Source organism: Zonotrichia leucophrys, chromosome 3 (genome assembly GCF_028769735.1).
Source record: "Zonotrichia leucophrys gambelii isolate GWCS_2022_RI chromosome 3, RI_Zleu_2.0, whole genome shotgun sequence".
NCBI lineage: Eukaryota > Metazoa > Chordata > Aves > Passeriformes > Passerellidae > Zonotrichia > Zonotrichia leucophrys.
Genome location: NC_088172.1, coordinates 24,284,195 through 24,298,788, shown reverse-complemented (window position 1 = coordinate 24,298,788; position 14,594 = coordinate 24,284,195). Strand labels below are relative to the sequence as shown.

The 14,594-nt window shown below is 33.7% G+C and overlaps 1 protein-coding gene across 1 annotated transcript in view; it reads left to right on the top strand.

The window, feature by feature from the left end:
• Positions 1-13,792, top strand: part of PXDN (peroxidasin) — an 82,808-nt gene extending 69,016 nt beyond the window's left edge. Inside the window, exons 20-23 of the mRNA XM_064707651.1 lie at positions 6,500-6,620; positions 9,091-9,223; positions 10,123-10,236; positions 10,895-13,792. Of these exons, the coding sequence (XP_064563721.1) occupies positions 6,500-6,620; positions 9,091-9,223; positions 10,123-10,236; positions 10,895-11,017 (491 nt within the window). The 3' untranslated portion in view covers positions 11,018-13,792. The remainder of the gene's footprint in view (positions 1-6,499; positions 6,621-9,090; positions 9,224-10,122; positions 10,237-10,894) is intronic.
• Positions 13,793-14,594: the final 802 nt, after the last annotated feature.

The following is a 14,594-nucleotide window of genomic DNA, read 5'->3' as shown; positions in this document are numbered from 1 at the left end:
CATAAATAAAGCACATTCTTCAAATTCAGGATAAGTTCACTTTGCCATGGTTCATGAAGCTTGACAGACAGTTTCACAAATACATATTTTATATTGATTTATAAAAAAGATAACGCTGTTCTGAGAAATTATGTGTTGATTCTCTAAATGTTATATTATCACTGAGCCCTTTAGAACAGATGTTATCTTTGGAAAGTCTTTAGAGTATTCTTGTGTTCAACAACCCAGTTTGCACTTTCATTTAAGAAAGTTGCTACCAGAGAATACCACTGGATGCAGCAGAGTTAGACAATTGTCCAGCAAAAGAAAGGGTAAATAAGTACTGTTTTATAAAAAAAATCCTATTTGTATCCCCTTTTTCTGAACTGCTGAAGCCTTGCAGGGGTTAATGAAGAGAAAGTGAAGTATGCGTGGCTTGAGCTGCTTTCTTGCACAGATGAATAATGGTGACGTTTTCTGTGGAATCCACTTTAAGTAGCTGATATAAAAAATTTCTTTCCTTCCGTAGCCACTGTTCCTCTGAGGTGGGGCATACACTCAGGAACAGCATTTTGAGTTGAATACATTAAGGGGGTTTGTTTATTTAAGTTTATTATTATTCGTTATTTAAAAGTAAAAAAAAAAAAAATTAAATCCCTCTCCAGTTTTAAAATTATTCTAATGATTTTAAAATTAAAATTATCCTAAGTTTAAATCTCAAGTACAGAAGATTGCTCATTGCTCTTTATGTATGTTTCATAAGTGACTCATGTGTTCAGCTGTTTCAGCCTGGTTAAAAACACATCTGGTTTTGTTGTCCTTCCTGTTTTGTTAAAAGTCAAAATGCTTTTCCATATGAAGAATAGAAAAATTTCTTAGTTATAAAAATCTGCCTTGTAGATTTTTGAATAATGATAGCATTTCCTTCTTACAAAGCAAAGAATTATTCCTCTTTATAATAATAAAAAGAACAGATTGACTTTAGATTTCAATTGGCAAATCATACAACAGAATTACTAGTTTATTATGGCAAAAAGTAGGAGTTCCACTGAAGTGCACAAGTTTTCTTCTGTCTTATTTCACTTTCTACCTTTGTCTTGTCAGAGATGATGAGTAATTGCTGGATTTGCTGCTGCTCTTTTTTTGTGCAAAGAGCACTCGAGCTTCAAATATTTCAAACAAGAAACTTTTGGTGCTTTATTTCAGGCTCTCTAGTGCAAGAAGTGTATTTTGAATTTGTTTTATTTTTTTAAAGTAATCAGTGTAGGCTTTCATGATTATTCAAACGAAAATCTTTAAAAGTTTCACACTTTTTGGTTATGTTTTGTGGGGTTGTTTTTGTAAGCCGAAGTAAAAAATTTCTTTAACCTTTTGTTTTATGTCAAAACCCTTGAGGTTTCACATGGACCCAGGAGGACAATGGACAATGACCCTGGAGGAAGTGATTCAGATAAGATGCAAGTCATCCTTATAAGTGTAAACTGATTTGGAAAGATTTTTCTTAACTATTTCTCAGTTCGTGAACAGCCTATCTCCTCTGTCAGATATTGTTCTTTTTCTTTGTTTGTTTGTTTAATTCAGGAACACAGCCTTATACAAATTATGATCAAACATTTTAATCCCACTGAATTTCATTAGAAGAGTTAAGATACATTCTTAATCTGAATGCTTTCAGTATATTAGACCTATGTTTATGAACTCTTGTATTTTAAGACCAGAGAAACAATTATGCTGTCTGTTGCTTCTCTACTGACAACATTAATCTCTTATTATGCACTTCTCATTATGTCCTTTAATCTTCAACGAGAATACTAAACAGCACTGGGCAAAGCACTAAATTCTGTGCTTTATAGTGGAAATAACTCTTTAAAATGTTAACAGAAATCTCTATGTGAGACTGGAAGTTCTCTTTTGACTAAGGATATTGTTCACCAAGAACTCCCAAAATACCAAAATGATGTGATTTATGTCTGAAAAGATTTTGTCTTTACCCAGAACTTGTATGCTTTGGTCAGGTCATATATCTTTGCTTTCTATGTTCAAATTATCTTTTACATTTAAATTTACATTTAAAGATAGTGTCTGTTAGCTTAGTAACAATTCAGTCTATGCCAGGCTACGAAAATTAAGTTCCATGGTCTATAATTATAAAGAGGTCATCCTTTTTAACTTTGAGTGGAAGTGTTTAATATAGCCCAGTGTTTTTGTATGATTACAAATTTTACTGAGAGAATCAGTATTTTTATTTGTATTAAATCCAAACCAAAAATATTCTGTCTTTCTCAGGTATCTATGATCCATTAAATACAATTCTACATTCATAAACATGAAATAAGGAGACTTAAGTTATGACATTGCTTTGTCTTTGCTACCAGGAGTTTAATGCCAGTAGTTGCCATCCCTTCCAAAGAGCAACAGGCAAGCAACAGGCTTCAATCACTGTGTGTAAATTCAAACTCCTGACTCAGTTGCCAGATCTGTCCAAGTTCCACTGCTGGCAATAAAGAGATGTCTCTGGAGGACAGTCAGGCTGCAATCTCGCCTTATGTCAGTGTTCATTGACTCTAAGATCAACATGGGTAGGAAAGCATCCTAATTGAATTGTCTCAGTGATTTCTACAAATCTAGGCAGCTGGAGGATTTCCTTCTTTTGTATGGACTGTTGCTGCTTTTCTAAGACACTCTTGACTTCACAGTCTGGTGAGCAGGACAGTTCTTAGGTCTTTATTTGAAAAATTTCCATGGATTTTCAGTCTGTCTGAAATTACTTTTTCTTACTGATTTGTATTCCGAAAGCTGCATATTTTTGATCTTCAGAATCCCCTAACTAGTCCTATTTATTTTTTCGCTGGAGAGGTTGGATTTGCTTCGGTTTGGTGTCAAGAACCTAATGTTTCTCCTTTATCTACCTGAAGACCATCCAAGACCTATTTACATCATGAAAGTGTGATATGTTTTTAAATATCTTTAGTCTTATCATTAGCTATATATTATCAAACTGGGCATTTGCTTTCCCAACATTTGAACCTTCTAGTTCTGGTAGTAGACTGATCTTGAAGCTCAGTCTGTGAGCTTTGAGATAAACTACAGGAAACATCTTTATTCTTAAAATTCCCCAGTACATCAGCTGGCAGATCACAACTGATGCAGATGTTACTTCATCTTCTACCTTCTATACATTTTCCTTTTCAGATGTTTAACTAATCTTTTTACAAAAGACATCTGTTCTGATCTGAGCAGATTAGTGTTGAATTTCAGATCACCACATTACATTTTTGATGGTGTTCAATTTATCCTTTATTGGAAAGTCTTGTTCAACAGAAGAAATGAAGATATACTGTCCAATGTGAAGGGTTGTGGCCCATTTTGGCAATAACAAAACCAACTGTTTTGAGTTAGGCCTTCATTTTGTGTGAAAAGTCGCTTTCCTATGTTGTGCAATTTTTAAGTAGCTGCTTTGTGAAAACATCTACTCAAAAAATCATTTTACATCAGATATTTTTAGTTTCTCCACCCTTTTACTGGTCCCACTGGCATGTCTACAAGTTCTTAATACAAATGCTTATAGTAAAAGCAACCTAATTAACTACAGTAAATCTTAGAGAATCAAACTAGTGTCAAATAGATATATGTGCTTTCCTTCACATTTCCTCAGTCTTTCAAGTTGTTTTGTTTTAATCTGCTGTTAGATTAATTCTCCATGGCCTAGATTTTGAGGAGTGATTCATTGAGAATTAAGATTGCACTATAATTCTCCATCAGGTTTTTTATTATCCAATTTATGTAATAGTTGCATTTTTAAAACCTTGTGGGAAACAGGATTTTCTAAAGATGTGGACATGGCTTCCATATACAAATAGAAATGCCAATTTCTTTATGGAAAGGGTTTTATATATTGGAACAGGCTGCCCAGGGAGATGGTGGGAGGGTGATCATCCCTGGAATTTTTCAAGAAATGACTGGATATGGTATTTAGTGCCATGGTCTGGATGACAAGGGGGTGTTTGGTCAAAGGTTGGGTCTGAAGATATCAGGGGTCTTATCCAACATAAATTATTCTGTGATTATGTGTGAGTCTGTAAATGGATCAGCTTGACACTTGTAGTGTAACAGTAGCTAACTTCTGGGAGATAAAACTGTCCACAGAGAAAAAGAATTCTTAGGTCACTTTTAAACATTCACTTTTTCTGCAGAAAATTAAATGGTGTATAGCTAATTAAATGGGTATAGCTAATCTGGGGACATATTAGTTAAGCTGGGGAGGGGGGAAAGCAGAATTTCAGGCTTTTTAAAATTTATTTACTGCTACTGCTAAGATATTCTTTATTAAGAATAAAAGTTAAAAAAAAAAGGGAGACAGAAGAAACTTCTTCATTTAGGCTGTCTGAAAGCTGATGCATTTTGTCCTGCACCTCTCAGCAGTGACATTCCTCCCTGTTTTACCTGAAAGAGAAACCAACAACATGAGCTGGTAATTTGGCACATTGACATATTTGAGTTTTAAAAAACTCAGAAAGTCAGATCTGTGTACTTAAAGCTGCCACTGAACATATGGTTCTCATATTTACCAGTCTAAGGTGATAAAACCTTCCCAAGATTTCAGACCTTTGTTTCTAAGAAACAACCCAAGAATGAAAAAAACAATGGGCCATTGTGTTATTGTACAAAAAACCCCCAAAAAATCTGTATTATGTAAGATGACTATAGCAGTTACTAAACAAAGGAGGATAGCAAAAACTTTTCACATATTGCTTTCAAGAGAAACTAGAGACTTTGTGATACTCAGGGAAACTTTAAGCAGCACATTGCCTTGAGGAAAAAATTCCCCTGACCAGAATTAGTTCATTCTTCAGGAACCTTTCAGTATGATCCTTTTTCTCACCATACTAAATATAGAAGTGTCTAAGGGTGTTCAAAAATGCCTTCATGCCGAGCCTCTTACAGACACATGGGTCTGTTCCCATCTGAACGAGTTTACTTTCTGAGTGGACAGCAAGGAGGTTATGTGGGAAACAGCAGAACACAGAAGAAGAATGAACAATATGTTGGCAGCAAATAGCATGTAGTTCTTTAGTGGGTGCTGTTTTTACAGGAGGAAAGTAATGCATTTATTAAAGAATGGGACAAATAGCAAGGAAAGTACAGGGAAGGGGAATTGTGGATAACGTGTTCAAGAATGATCTGTAGATATTTGTTTTGATCTGAATTTTTTTATTTTGTCAGTAATCCTCTTCTTTTTTTATGTCTTAAATGATATTAAGCCATTAAGACAAATATGTTTTTCCTAACAGAGAAATTATAATATTTTAATATACATAAAAGTTCAACACAATTAAGAGTAGTCCAAGATACCTATTTTTTTGTAATCAGAGCAGCCTTCCATTTGTTTCTCTAGTTGCTCATTTAAGCAGTGTTTATAGACTTGAAACTTCTGCAGTAATTTGTGTTAATACTTAGGTATTCAATCTAAATTCCAGAAAAAATACTTTATAAATATTACCGGGATCCTGATTTAATTTGTTTTGGTGCAAATTAAGAGAAACATTATGGAAAATTACTCCTTCCCACGTTCAGTTGCTTTTATGGCTAATTCTGCTAATATCAGACTTAGCTGAGAAATGCCTATGGCGTCCTTTATTTAGACTTTCCCTTCAGTTTTAGCAGACTCTGCTTGTAGCAGTTGATCATGTACTTGGTTTCTGCCTCAGCTTGGCCCATTATAACTTGCAGCTTTAAAGCTTCTGTGAACAGAAATGAGAAAACTTCTATTTTCTCATTGTCTCCTCTATCAAGCGCTGTTGCAGTTTTATTTTGTTTTCCTTTTCTGTCTTAAATGGGACTCTTTCCAAATACTCACTGTGGTTGAAAGGCTAAATAAAGTGAACTGGAAGAAAGACATTCTTTATCCTGCCAAGATCTCCTCTTCAGATCCTAGAAGAAGATTTCTGTCATAGCTCATTTTCAGGCTAGAGATTTTTGCTCTGTGGAAGGAGTTTTAAGGTCTGGTGATACATTCAGATTCCCAAGATTTGGCAATAAGACTCATCAACCTATAAAGCATGTCTGCAAATTTGGAATTAAAATGAAAATTCTCTTTCAGATGGCAAAAATAACAAGTAATAATGGCTGGGATAGATGAGGTACCCACAAAGTGGTTTTGCTGTCATTGTTTTTCTTCCTATGTAGCTGCCCTGTTTGCCCAGAAAATAATTAAAAGCCAAGAGAGTGAAAATTTCAGAAGTCAAAAGAATAAAGTAGGAGTATATGGGTTTGTTAAAGTTGTATTTATTCCTTTGTTTCACACTAAAAATCTGGTCTGTGGGTAATCACATTCTCTGCATCTAACTAGCTTAAATGTTCTATCACTGAGATTTATTCATCTGCCATCAACCAGTTCCAGAGGGATCAGACTGAATGTATGACTTGCCTTTACCAATTCAGAAAACCCTGCCAAACCATATTAATATTGTAACTGCTGAAATATGCTGTTGTTTATGTGTAATTTCTTGTCTGTTTTCAGACTGTAGAACCAGAGGACAGTTTAATGCATTTTCGTATCACTTTCGGGGAAGACGTTCTCTTGACTACAGCTTTCAGGAGGACAAGCCCCTGAAGAAAATGAAAATGTCCAAATCAGTAAGGTGAGGCTTTTTTTAAAAAAGAATTATAAAAAAACTTTTTTTTTCAAAATGGAATGAAACTGAATGATTTCTTTGGGAGCACATGCCACTTTTTTCCAGTTCCTGCTTTCTCAAGTTTGTGATTGATGTGTTTTATTCTGACACTTCTGCATATCTACTAATAATAAATCACTTTTTTTTTCAAGCTCAAATTTGTGTAAAACTCTTTGTGAGTAGTATAAGTATAGTACTTTTGTTCTTCCTGCATTTTTCATGAAAAAAAAGTCACTAATGAAGTGTAATTTGGAGATATGAAATGCCACATTCCTACAGCACCTGCAGTAACTTAATTAATCTAACTGATTTAATTTCCTACTTGGACCTTCTAGATTCTCCTGTAGAAATAGGAGGATACCAAGTGGTGATTTCAGTTGCATAAAAATTTGTGATAACGATAAGGATTGCTCCTGGGGCCAAAATACTTCAAGCAGGAATGGAAAACAGCAGTGCTAATAATATTGTGTATAACTCCCGAATCATCAAAATATAGCAAGGAATTAAATCACAGTTTCAGTCACAAATTATGAGCTGTACAGATCCCTGCCCTTTCATGGGAATGAAAACTTACCTACGAATTAGTGACATGAAATGAGTTCTGCTCAGACCATTTCTTGTGAGGATCCTTCATGATGAACAAATTTGAAACACCGGAATTACAGCTCTTTCTATTCAGTATGCACTCTTTTATCAAATAAAACTTTCTATTTGAGTGATGATGATGATGATCTAGCAGAGTGGAAGTGGCAAGGAAAGCATCTAGACAGATACATAGAGAGGTAAATGAATTTCAGCAGTTTCAAATACTCTGGAGGTGTTATAGTGCTTGAAGGAATACCATGATTGTGTTCCACTCAGTTGGGAGGAATCTGTCCCAAAATAAAAAATCCTTTAGGTGTTAGGATTTTAGACAAGAAAAGACAGCAACTATGGATAAGCTGGTCTATAGATAATATGAAAAGGTAGGTTCCTTTGAAGTAATCCGTGAAGAAGGATGTTTTGTCCATCTTTGTAAATGAACTGCTAGAAAAATTTACAAAACAGCAATTCACTTTTTAAGGGTGCCTTGTCCCATAATTCTAAAGTTGCAATAGGAGTTAAATTAAGTCAAAATGAAAGCAAGAAAAAAACCCCCTTACATTTAAGTACCAGCTCGTTTGACTCTGTTTCAGTCTAATTACTAATTAGGACTACAAAATAGTAGATTTACAATACTTCATTTATAGCATAAATAAAGCTGAAGTAACCTCAGTCACTGAACATTCCCATGAGTTCTCATGCTCAGTGTTGTATTTAAATTGCATTTGTGGTGAGAAGAGTTTTTTCCTCCTTTTTTTTAGCTTCTCATTTTCAATAACTTGGACAGGTGGGGAAGATTAAATATTTTGTTATACAATAGCAGCTGGTTTACTTGAACTTTGGCATGTTATGTTGTTTAGAGTTCTTTTTCTCTAATTTAGATTAAAAACTATGGGAAACTGAGTAGCTTGAACCCCTGCCAGGAAGTGCTGCTTTAATTTATGCAGAAAGATTATAAATCCTGAGCGCTGATATATGAGAATTTCTTTGCCAGTTCATTCTTTGGGTATCCCTTAGCACTGGAGATGACATGCTAACCAAATAGTAATGCCTGTTATTATTAATGGATTCAAGAATCCTTAAAAAAGTAAATGGATTCAAGGATCTTAATGTAATAAGAGACTTAAAAATTAGTGTTATCCATACTTTTGAATGCCTGTTTATTCAAGGGGTACCAGATAATATATTGCTAGTTACAGACAGTTCCTTTTGTTACTCTTTCTCATCAACAGATTGAGTTGATTACCACAATTTAGTGTTATATATCTGTTATGAGATATCAGCTGGAAAGACAAAACACTACAGACAAAAGACTTTAGTTTTTGTGTACTATAAGCAGTATTGATGTCAATTGTTTGTTTAAAAATATTCATACCTAGAAGTACTTCTCATTTATTTATGAAATGCAACTTTCTCCTTTTTAAAGTCATATTTCTTAAAATACATGTTTTGGTACAAGCCTGTAGAGGAAGAATCTATGGTTCAGAATGTGAAATGTGAATTTCATATTGGAGGGAACACTATTTAAGACTCCCTTACTTTAGCCTGCTTTCCTGTTGGAGATCAGGGGTGAATTTAATGTGATACTGTATAGTGTCACTGGTGACAACTTTTTGCGTATCCCTGCATGAAATACATAATTTTTCTAAGTATAAGAAATTCCCTTTTGGTGTTGATGCTGACAGTAATCTGGAGCTCACCTGTCCTGAGTCAGTCTTCAGCACCAGCTGTTGTGGTTCATATTCCTACATTTGTTGGTTGCTTTTCTTCTACATTTTTGTTAAGTGTCTTAAAATATCTAGCCAAATAAAAACAATTTAGCTGAATATCCTGACTTTGCATTTATTTGTTGCAGTTCTGTGAAACAGAGCAAATATTTTCGAAATGCAACATCCACATCTGATGAAAATAGAAATGTACCTGCAGTGAATGACTTCAAAGAATTTGTTTTGGAAATGCAAAAAACTATTTCAAGCCTCAGAAATCAGGTAAGATGCTATAATGAATTTATTGTAGTCTATCATGTCTGATTGTAGATTTAATTAATAATGTTTTCCTATAATCTGTCTTACATTTTTTAATATTTAGACATCCCCTGCAGAAAATACCCACCACATAGTACCTCAAACAAAAGCCAACACAGAAGATGGTGTGGTATTCTTTATTTCTGTGTTCTTTTGAAATCATACTGAAATATTCTACAGCTGGACCCTCTTGACTTTTGAATCTGAAGCCTTGTGTAACCACTGTATACTAAACACAGAATTAATCTTCTAAAAATTTGTTTTTAGTGTTAATAAAATATTTTTTACCATTTGAAATGTGTACAATTTTTGTAAAGCAATGATTAAAATGCAGACTTCAGAAGAAGTAATGTGCCAGACTACAGCTATAAACAGACTTAAGCTTTAGATCACTTAAAGAAGACTTTACAATGTTTGCAGGTAAACTCTATTCAGCCATAGTGGAATGCCATTTTTAAAATGTACACCAAACAGAAGTTATTTAAAAATTCAAGTAAACATTTATAATTAAGGTGCTTTTTAAAAAAAAAAAATTAATTCACTTCCTTTCCAAAACATTTTTGACAGTTTAAATTTGTCTTTTTGTAGATGAAACATGAAGATTTTTCTCTTTGTATGCTCTAGCTGAGTATTTCAATGGTAGGAAAGATGTATTTTCTGTTAGCTTTCTTTTGAAATATTATCTTCATATGTTTTACCTGTTTCTAATCTTTTAGCATTATAAAAACTAAGCAGTGAGGAGAAAAACCCAGACAAGTATAACAAGGATTATATAACATGTATCATAAGAGAAAAAACAGAATACTTTTCACAAATAAAAACTTTTTTTGATTCAGTTGCTAACTTTTTTTAATGTTTTCAAGATAAAAAAACTTGAATCACGCCTCAGTAATTCTGATTGCACTGATGAAGAGGGTAAATCATATTCCAGCAATGAAACCTGGAAAAGGGACCCTTGTACTGTGTGTGAATGCAAAGTAAGTATTTGGAAATTAATTTAGTGATAAAAATGATAATTTTGTTTTTAAAACAGCAGTTCCAGTTTTGTACCTGATAATTTCTGTGTAATACTTGCAAAATTTTTTTATGGTTCTCAGGATTTTGTTTGCAGAAAATTATATTATTAAGACATCCCTGCCCTGGACATTCTTTTTCAATCCAGCTGTTATCTATTATATTTCTGTTTTCATGGATGTGTAGTTACATGGGTAAATTTAATTGCAAAGTGAAACACTTTGGAAAAAATCCAACCAAATGCATAAAAATCAATAACAGCTTATCTGACTTATTGCTAGATTGTAATTTTCTTCTATCAGAGAAAAAAGTTTTTAAAAGGTAGTAGAAAAATATGTTAGTGCTTAGTCCCCAGGTCACAACATTCTGTGACCCCAGTCACACCTGAATGTTGGACAAAAGCATATAGGCTGCTTTATCAAAAAATGGGCTAATCCAGAGAGTGCCTTCACCTTCTCAATGTAAGGTTATACTGAAGCAGACTCTGTGCAGTTTCCATATTAATCAGGTTCTTACAGGGAAGGAATGAGAATATTTTCTGCAATAACATGAAAAATGTATTTTCTGTTTGGAACACGTGGCTAAGTTTGTTTTTTTTCTGTCATTTTTCCCCTGGCACAGGGTGGTCAGATTACCTGTTTTGTGGAATCGTGCCCGCCCGCTGACTGCGAAGCACCTGTGAAGGGTGAAGGAGATTGCTGTCCAGTCTGCTTACAACAAAATACTAATAAAAAGAAGCCATAACTCTGCTTTTTAAGAATTTAGGGTGCATACTCCTCAAATCATATCAGTGCCTGCTGATGGCAAAAACTGGTAACTGCAGTCCTAACAACAGCAAGAAATAGAGATTTACAATATTCTAATGGTGCTGTAACAGTATAACAATGTATCATTTTATTTTCTGCCCGTGAAGGTGAATCACAATGCAAAAATTAACAAAAGGGAAAATAGCCAACAGGTCAAAGTTAATTGTGTGTTATACTTCTCAGGTTAGACAAACTCGAACTGGTGCTACTTTAAAAGAACACTGTCGGGTAGTTTTAGGTACCCAAAATGACTGGGTTTAGGATTTACTCTAAAATGAACACTTTGTTTCCTATCTTTACTTAGCAACATTAAGTAAATGTCCCTTTCTAGTACCAGTCTGTCTTGATACTTAACTTTTTGCTGTTATTTAGTAAAATGCCGGGAAAAGGAAAACACGAGGTCACTGTGCCTGAGCAATGCCATATCCAGGCCAGTTTCTGCAAACATCAATGCATGGAAATTCTGTTAAATCACACTACCACTGCTGGGCCTGGACCAGCAAGGAAATAAAGAAAGCTACTTGACAACTTTCAACATCCTTTCCTTAATTTAAGGAGCAAAATTAACCAAATTTTCAAAGCAATAGGAGCTGGAATTAGTAAGGAAATATAAATACCTGTAATTGGAAGAAAGCAAAAGCAACTGAATGTGTATTATAGAGATAATTGACAGTGTTCTCATTCTAGGGAAACATGCATGACAGAGTAGCATTTGATCTTAAAAATTAGCAGAATCCTTTTGTCAAAACATTTATAATTGCTTGATGAAATTTTTTGTTTGTTTGTTTCATTTATTTTAAATTTTGTAACATAACCATCCAGGTCAGTTTGAAAGCATGCTTATCTTTATCTCAGATCAGCTCATGTAATTTTATGGCCCTGTTTTGAAAATGTGAAAAGATGTCACATGCCATTTTGTATACAAAGATTCCTACTGATTCATTGTGCATGTTGTCAATAGACATATGTTCCTGATTATATTGTGGCACTGTTGAAAAAAGGAAAAATCAAAATCAAGCAACATGATTAATTGTGGATTGACTACTTTTTCTGACAAGGTGTTTGATTTTTTTTCCCAGTTTCATCTAATGAATATATATATATTTACCTCAATATTTTTATCATTCGTGTTAAAAATGGTCCATCAATGGACTTCATCTCCCATTTCAATGTTTAACATTATAGAGTATATGTCTACACTAGCATTTCAAAGTTGTGTACTTTATAGGATGCAAACTGTGTGGTTTTGACCAGGAATTAGACTGAGTGAAGGACAACTATCATACCTCATTTTGCAGTTTTTATTCTGTTTATTCAGAATTGATTCTTTCCCTGAATACTTAATTTGTTAGATATTATTGCCTTGTCCTTTAGTCCAAAGCCAGGACTCACAAGAACCAGAACTGGTTACATGGTTCACTGACTTCTGAGCTTAAGTGTTGAAATTCAAGGGACAGTGATTGGGGTATCAAAGAAATCTGCACAAAATTAAAACTTCATATGTTAAGTATTTCAGATTATGCAAACAGACTGAGTACTTAATTATTGCATGGTAGAACAAATACCTGTCTAATAACTAACCTAGCACAGCAATATGAAATCCACTATCATATTTTGGCACATAATTTTTCTGATTACTAACATGAATAATTTCTAATTTGATAAACTGTTACCATGACACACATTCAAACTTTGTTGTAACTTTGAAGCTTACTACAGAAACTTTGTTTCATACTATGGTAGAATCAATATGTACATGTGAGTGCTGTGTTAAAGGTGTGTGGTACACATGGAATTGCAATTTATATTTTTAAGAATATTTTAATTGATTTTATATACAATGTTTTGATTTATGTAATGTTCTTTTTTAATACTTCTAGAAATTGGGTGGCGAGCATGTTTGAGTATCACATGGTTCCTAAAGATTGCCATTCCTGTATTCCTTTGATACTCTGTTTTGTTGACTTTTCTTGAGAGTCCAAACCACATCTCGTCCTGTAATTCCAACTCAGATGGAGCTCCCATTGACCAATAGCAGAAATTCTTCAAAGAGGAAGGGTTGCACAGCTAAACCAAATATAATTTAACTGTCAAAACAGTTAAATAAGGCAGTAATACATCCAGCTGGTTACTTGCATTCTTTCTTTTCAGTTTTATAATAAGTAAATTTTCTCAAGATTTCTGCTTATAGGAGAGTTTCTATTTTATACATTATAAAATAGTACCTTATAGCTGATTGTTCCTTTTCTCCAGCCTCCAAAGTGGGAGGTTTTCTTCGTTGTTCACTGTTTATTCATTTGGTATATAAAATGGGCTTAGGAGTCTGGATATGCTTAAACAAATGTAACAAGTCTAATATTGAGTTATTTTTCACCATCCATTGTTTATAAACCAGGAAAAAAAGGTCGTTATCCACAGTGTAAAATGTAATCAGTCATGGATTGTACTAGTTCAGTTTTATTGCAGTGTCTTTAGAATCAGCCTTGACGTTAACATTTCTGAAACAGTGGCCAATGGCTAGCTGACCATTTGCTCAGTATCCACTGTGAGAATATTGCTGTAATATGATGCAAATTTTACATATTTATTTTCCTTTTTTTAATGTTACCTAAAACAAAGTTGTCATTGTTGTTATTTTAATCAGTAAATTTACCAAAGAACTGTTTGCACTGTATAATGAATGCTTTACAGTTAAAATAAAATGGGCCACATTTCCAAGTAAATTTCAAGATTTTTTCTTGTACATATATTCTTTAAATTATTTACTGAAGTTTCAATGTTAGCCTTTGATAAGATTCATATTACTTATCTTAAGCAGGATTGTCATAATCAAGAGTGTTTCTGAGTAGTAAGCAATGGGCTAATGAGGCATGTAGATTCAGTAGTTTATGTAATATTACAACACATATAATTAAAATGTCTCTTCACTGTTTTCTTCTAGATGATTGGAAAAATATACCACAGGGTTAGGAAGAATATTTAAAAATACACTTATTTCTTAGCAAAATGCATTTTTTAGACCTTAGTGCTGAATTTAATTTTTTTTTTATGGGAGTGCCATAACAGTTAAATACAAACACATGCAAATTTAAGCCTATTCTTACAGTTCCTCATGTCTCCAAATAGGTCCAGTCATGGCTTGCCTTCCCAAGCACTTGATTCTACATTCATTCTTTTTTCACATCATTTCACCAATGGATATTCAGGTTCATGCAATTTCAGCTCAAAATGAATCTTCTGTGCAAGAGATCTTCTTTACCTCATTTATTCTTTTTATCTCGGGACATGAATTACTGGTGGACACATGATGAGTTGCTCTCATTCTCTAGTGAAGTGTTAGGATCTCTAGGACACTAGGGCAGTTCCTTTTTCAGATTTACTTGAAATTCATTTGAAGAATTTTGTGATACAGTATCGCTGAAATTAATACAATTGTAAGTTACCTTACTTTGATATGGGAGAAGTTAAAGAAGGTTTCCAAGAGACAAGGTTAAGAATGGTGTTCAGGTGCAGTT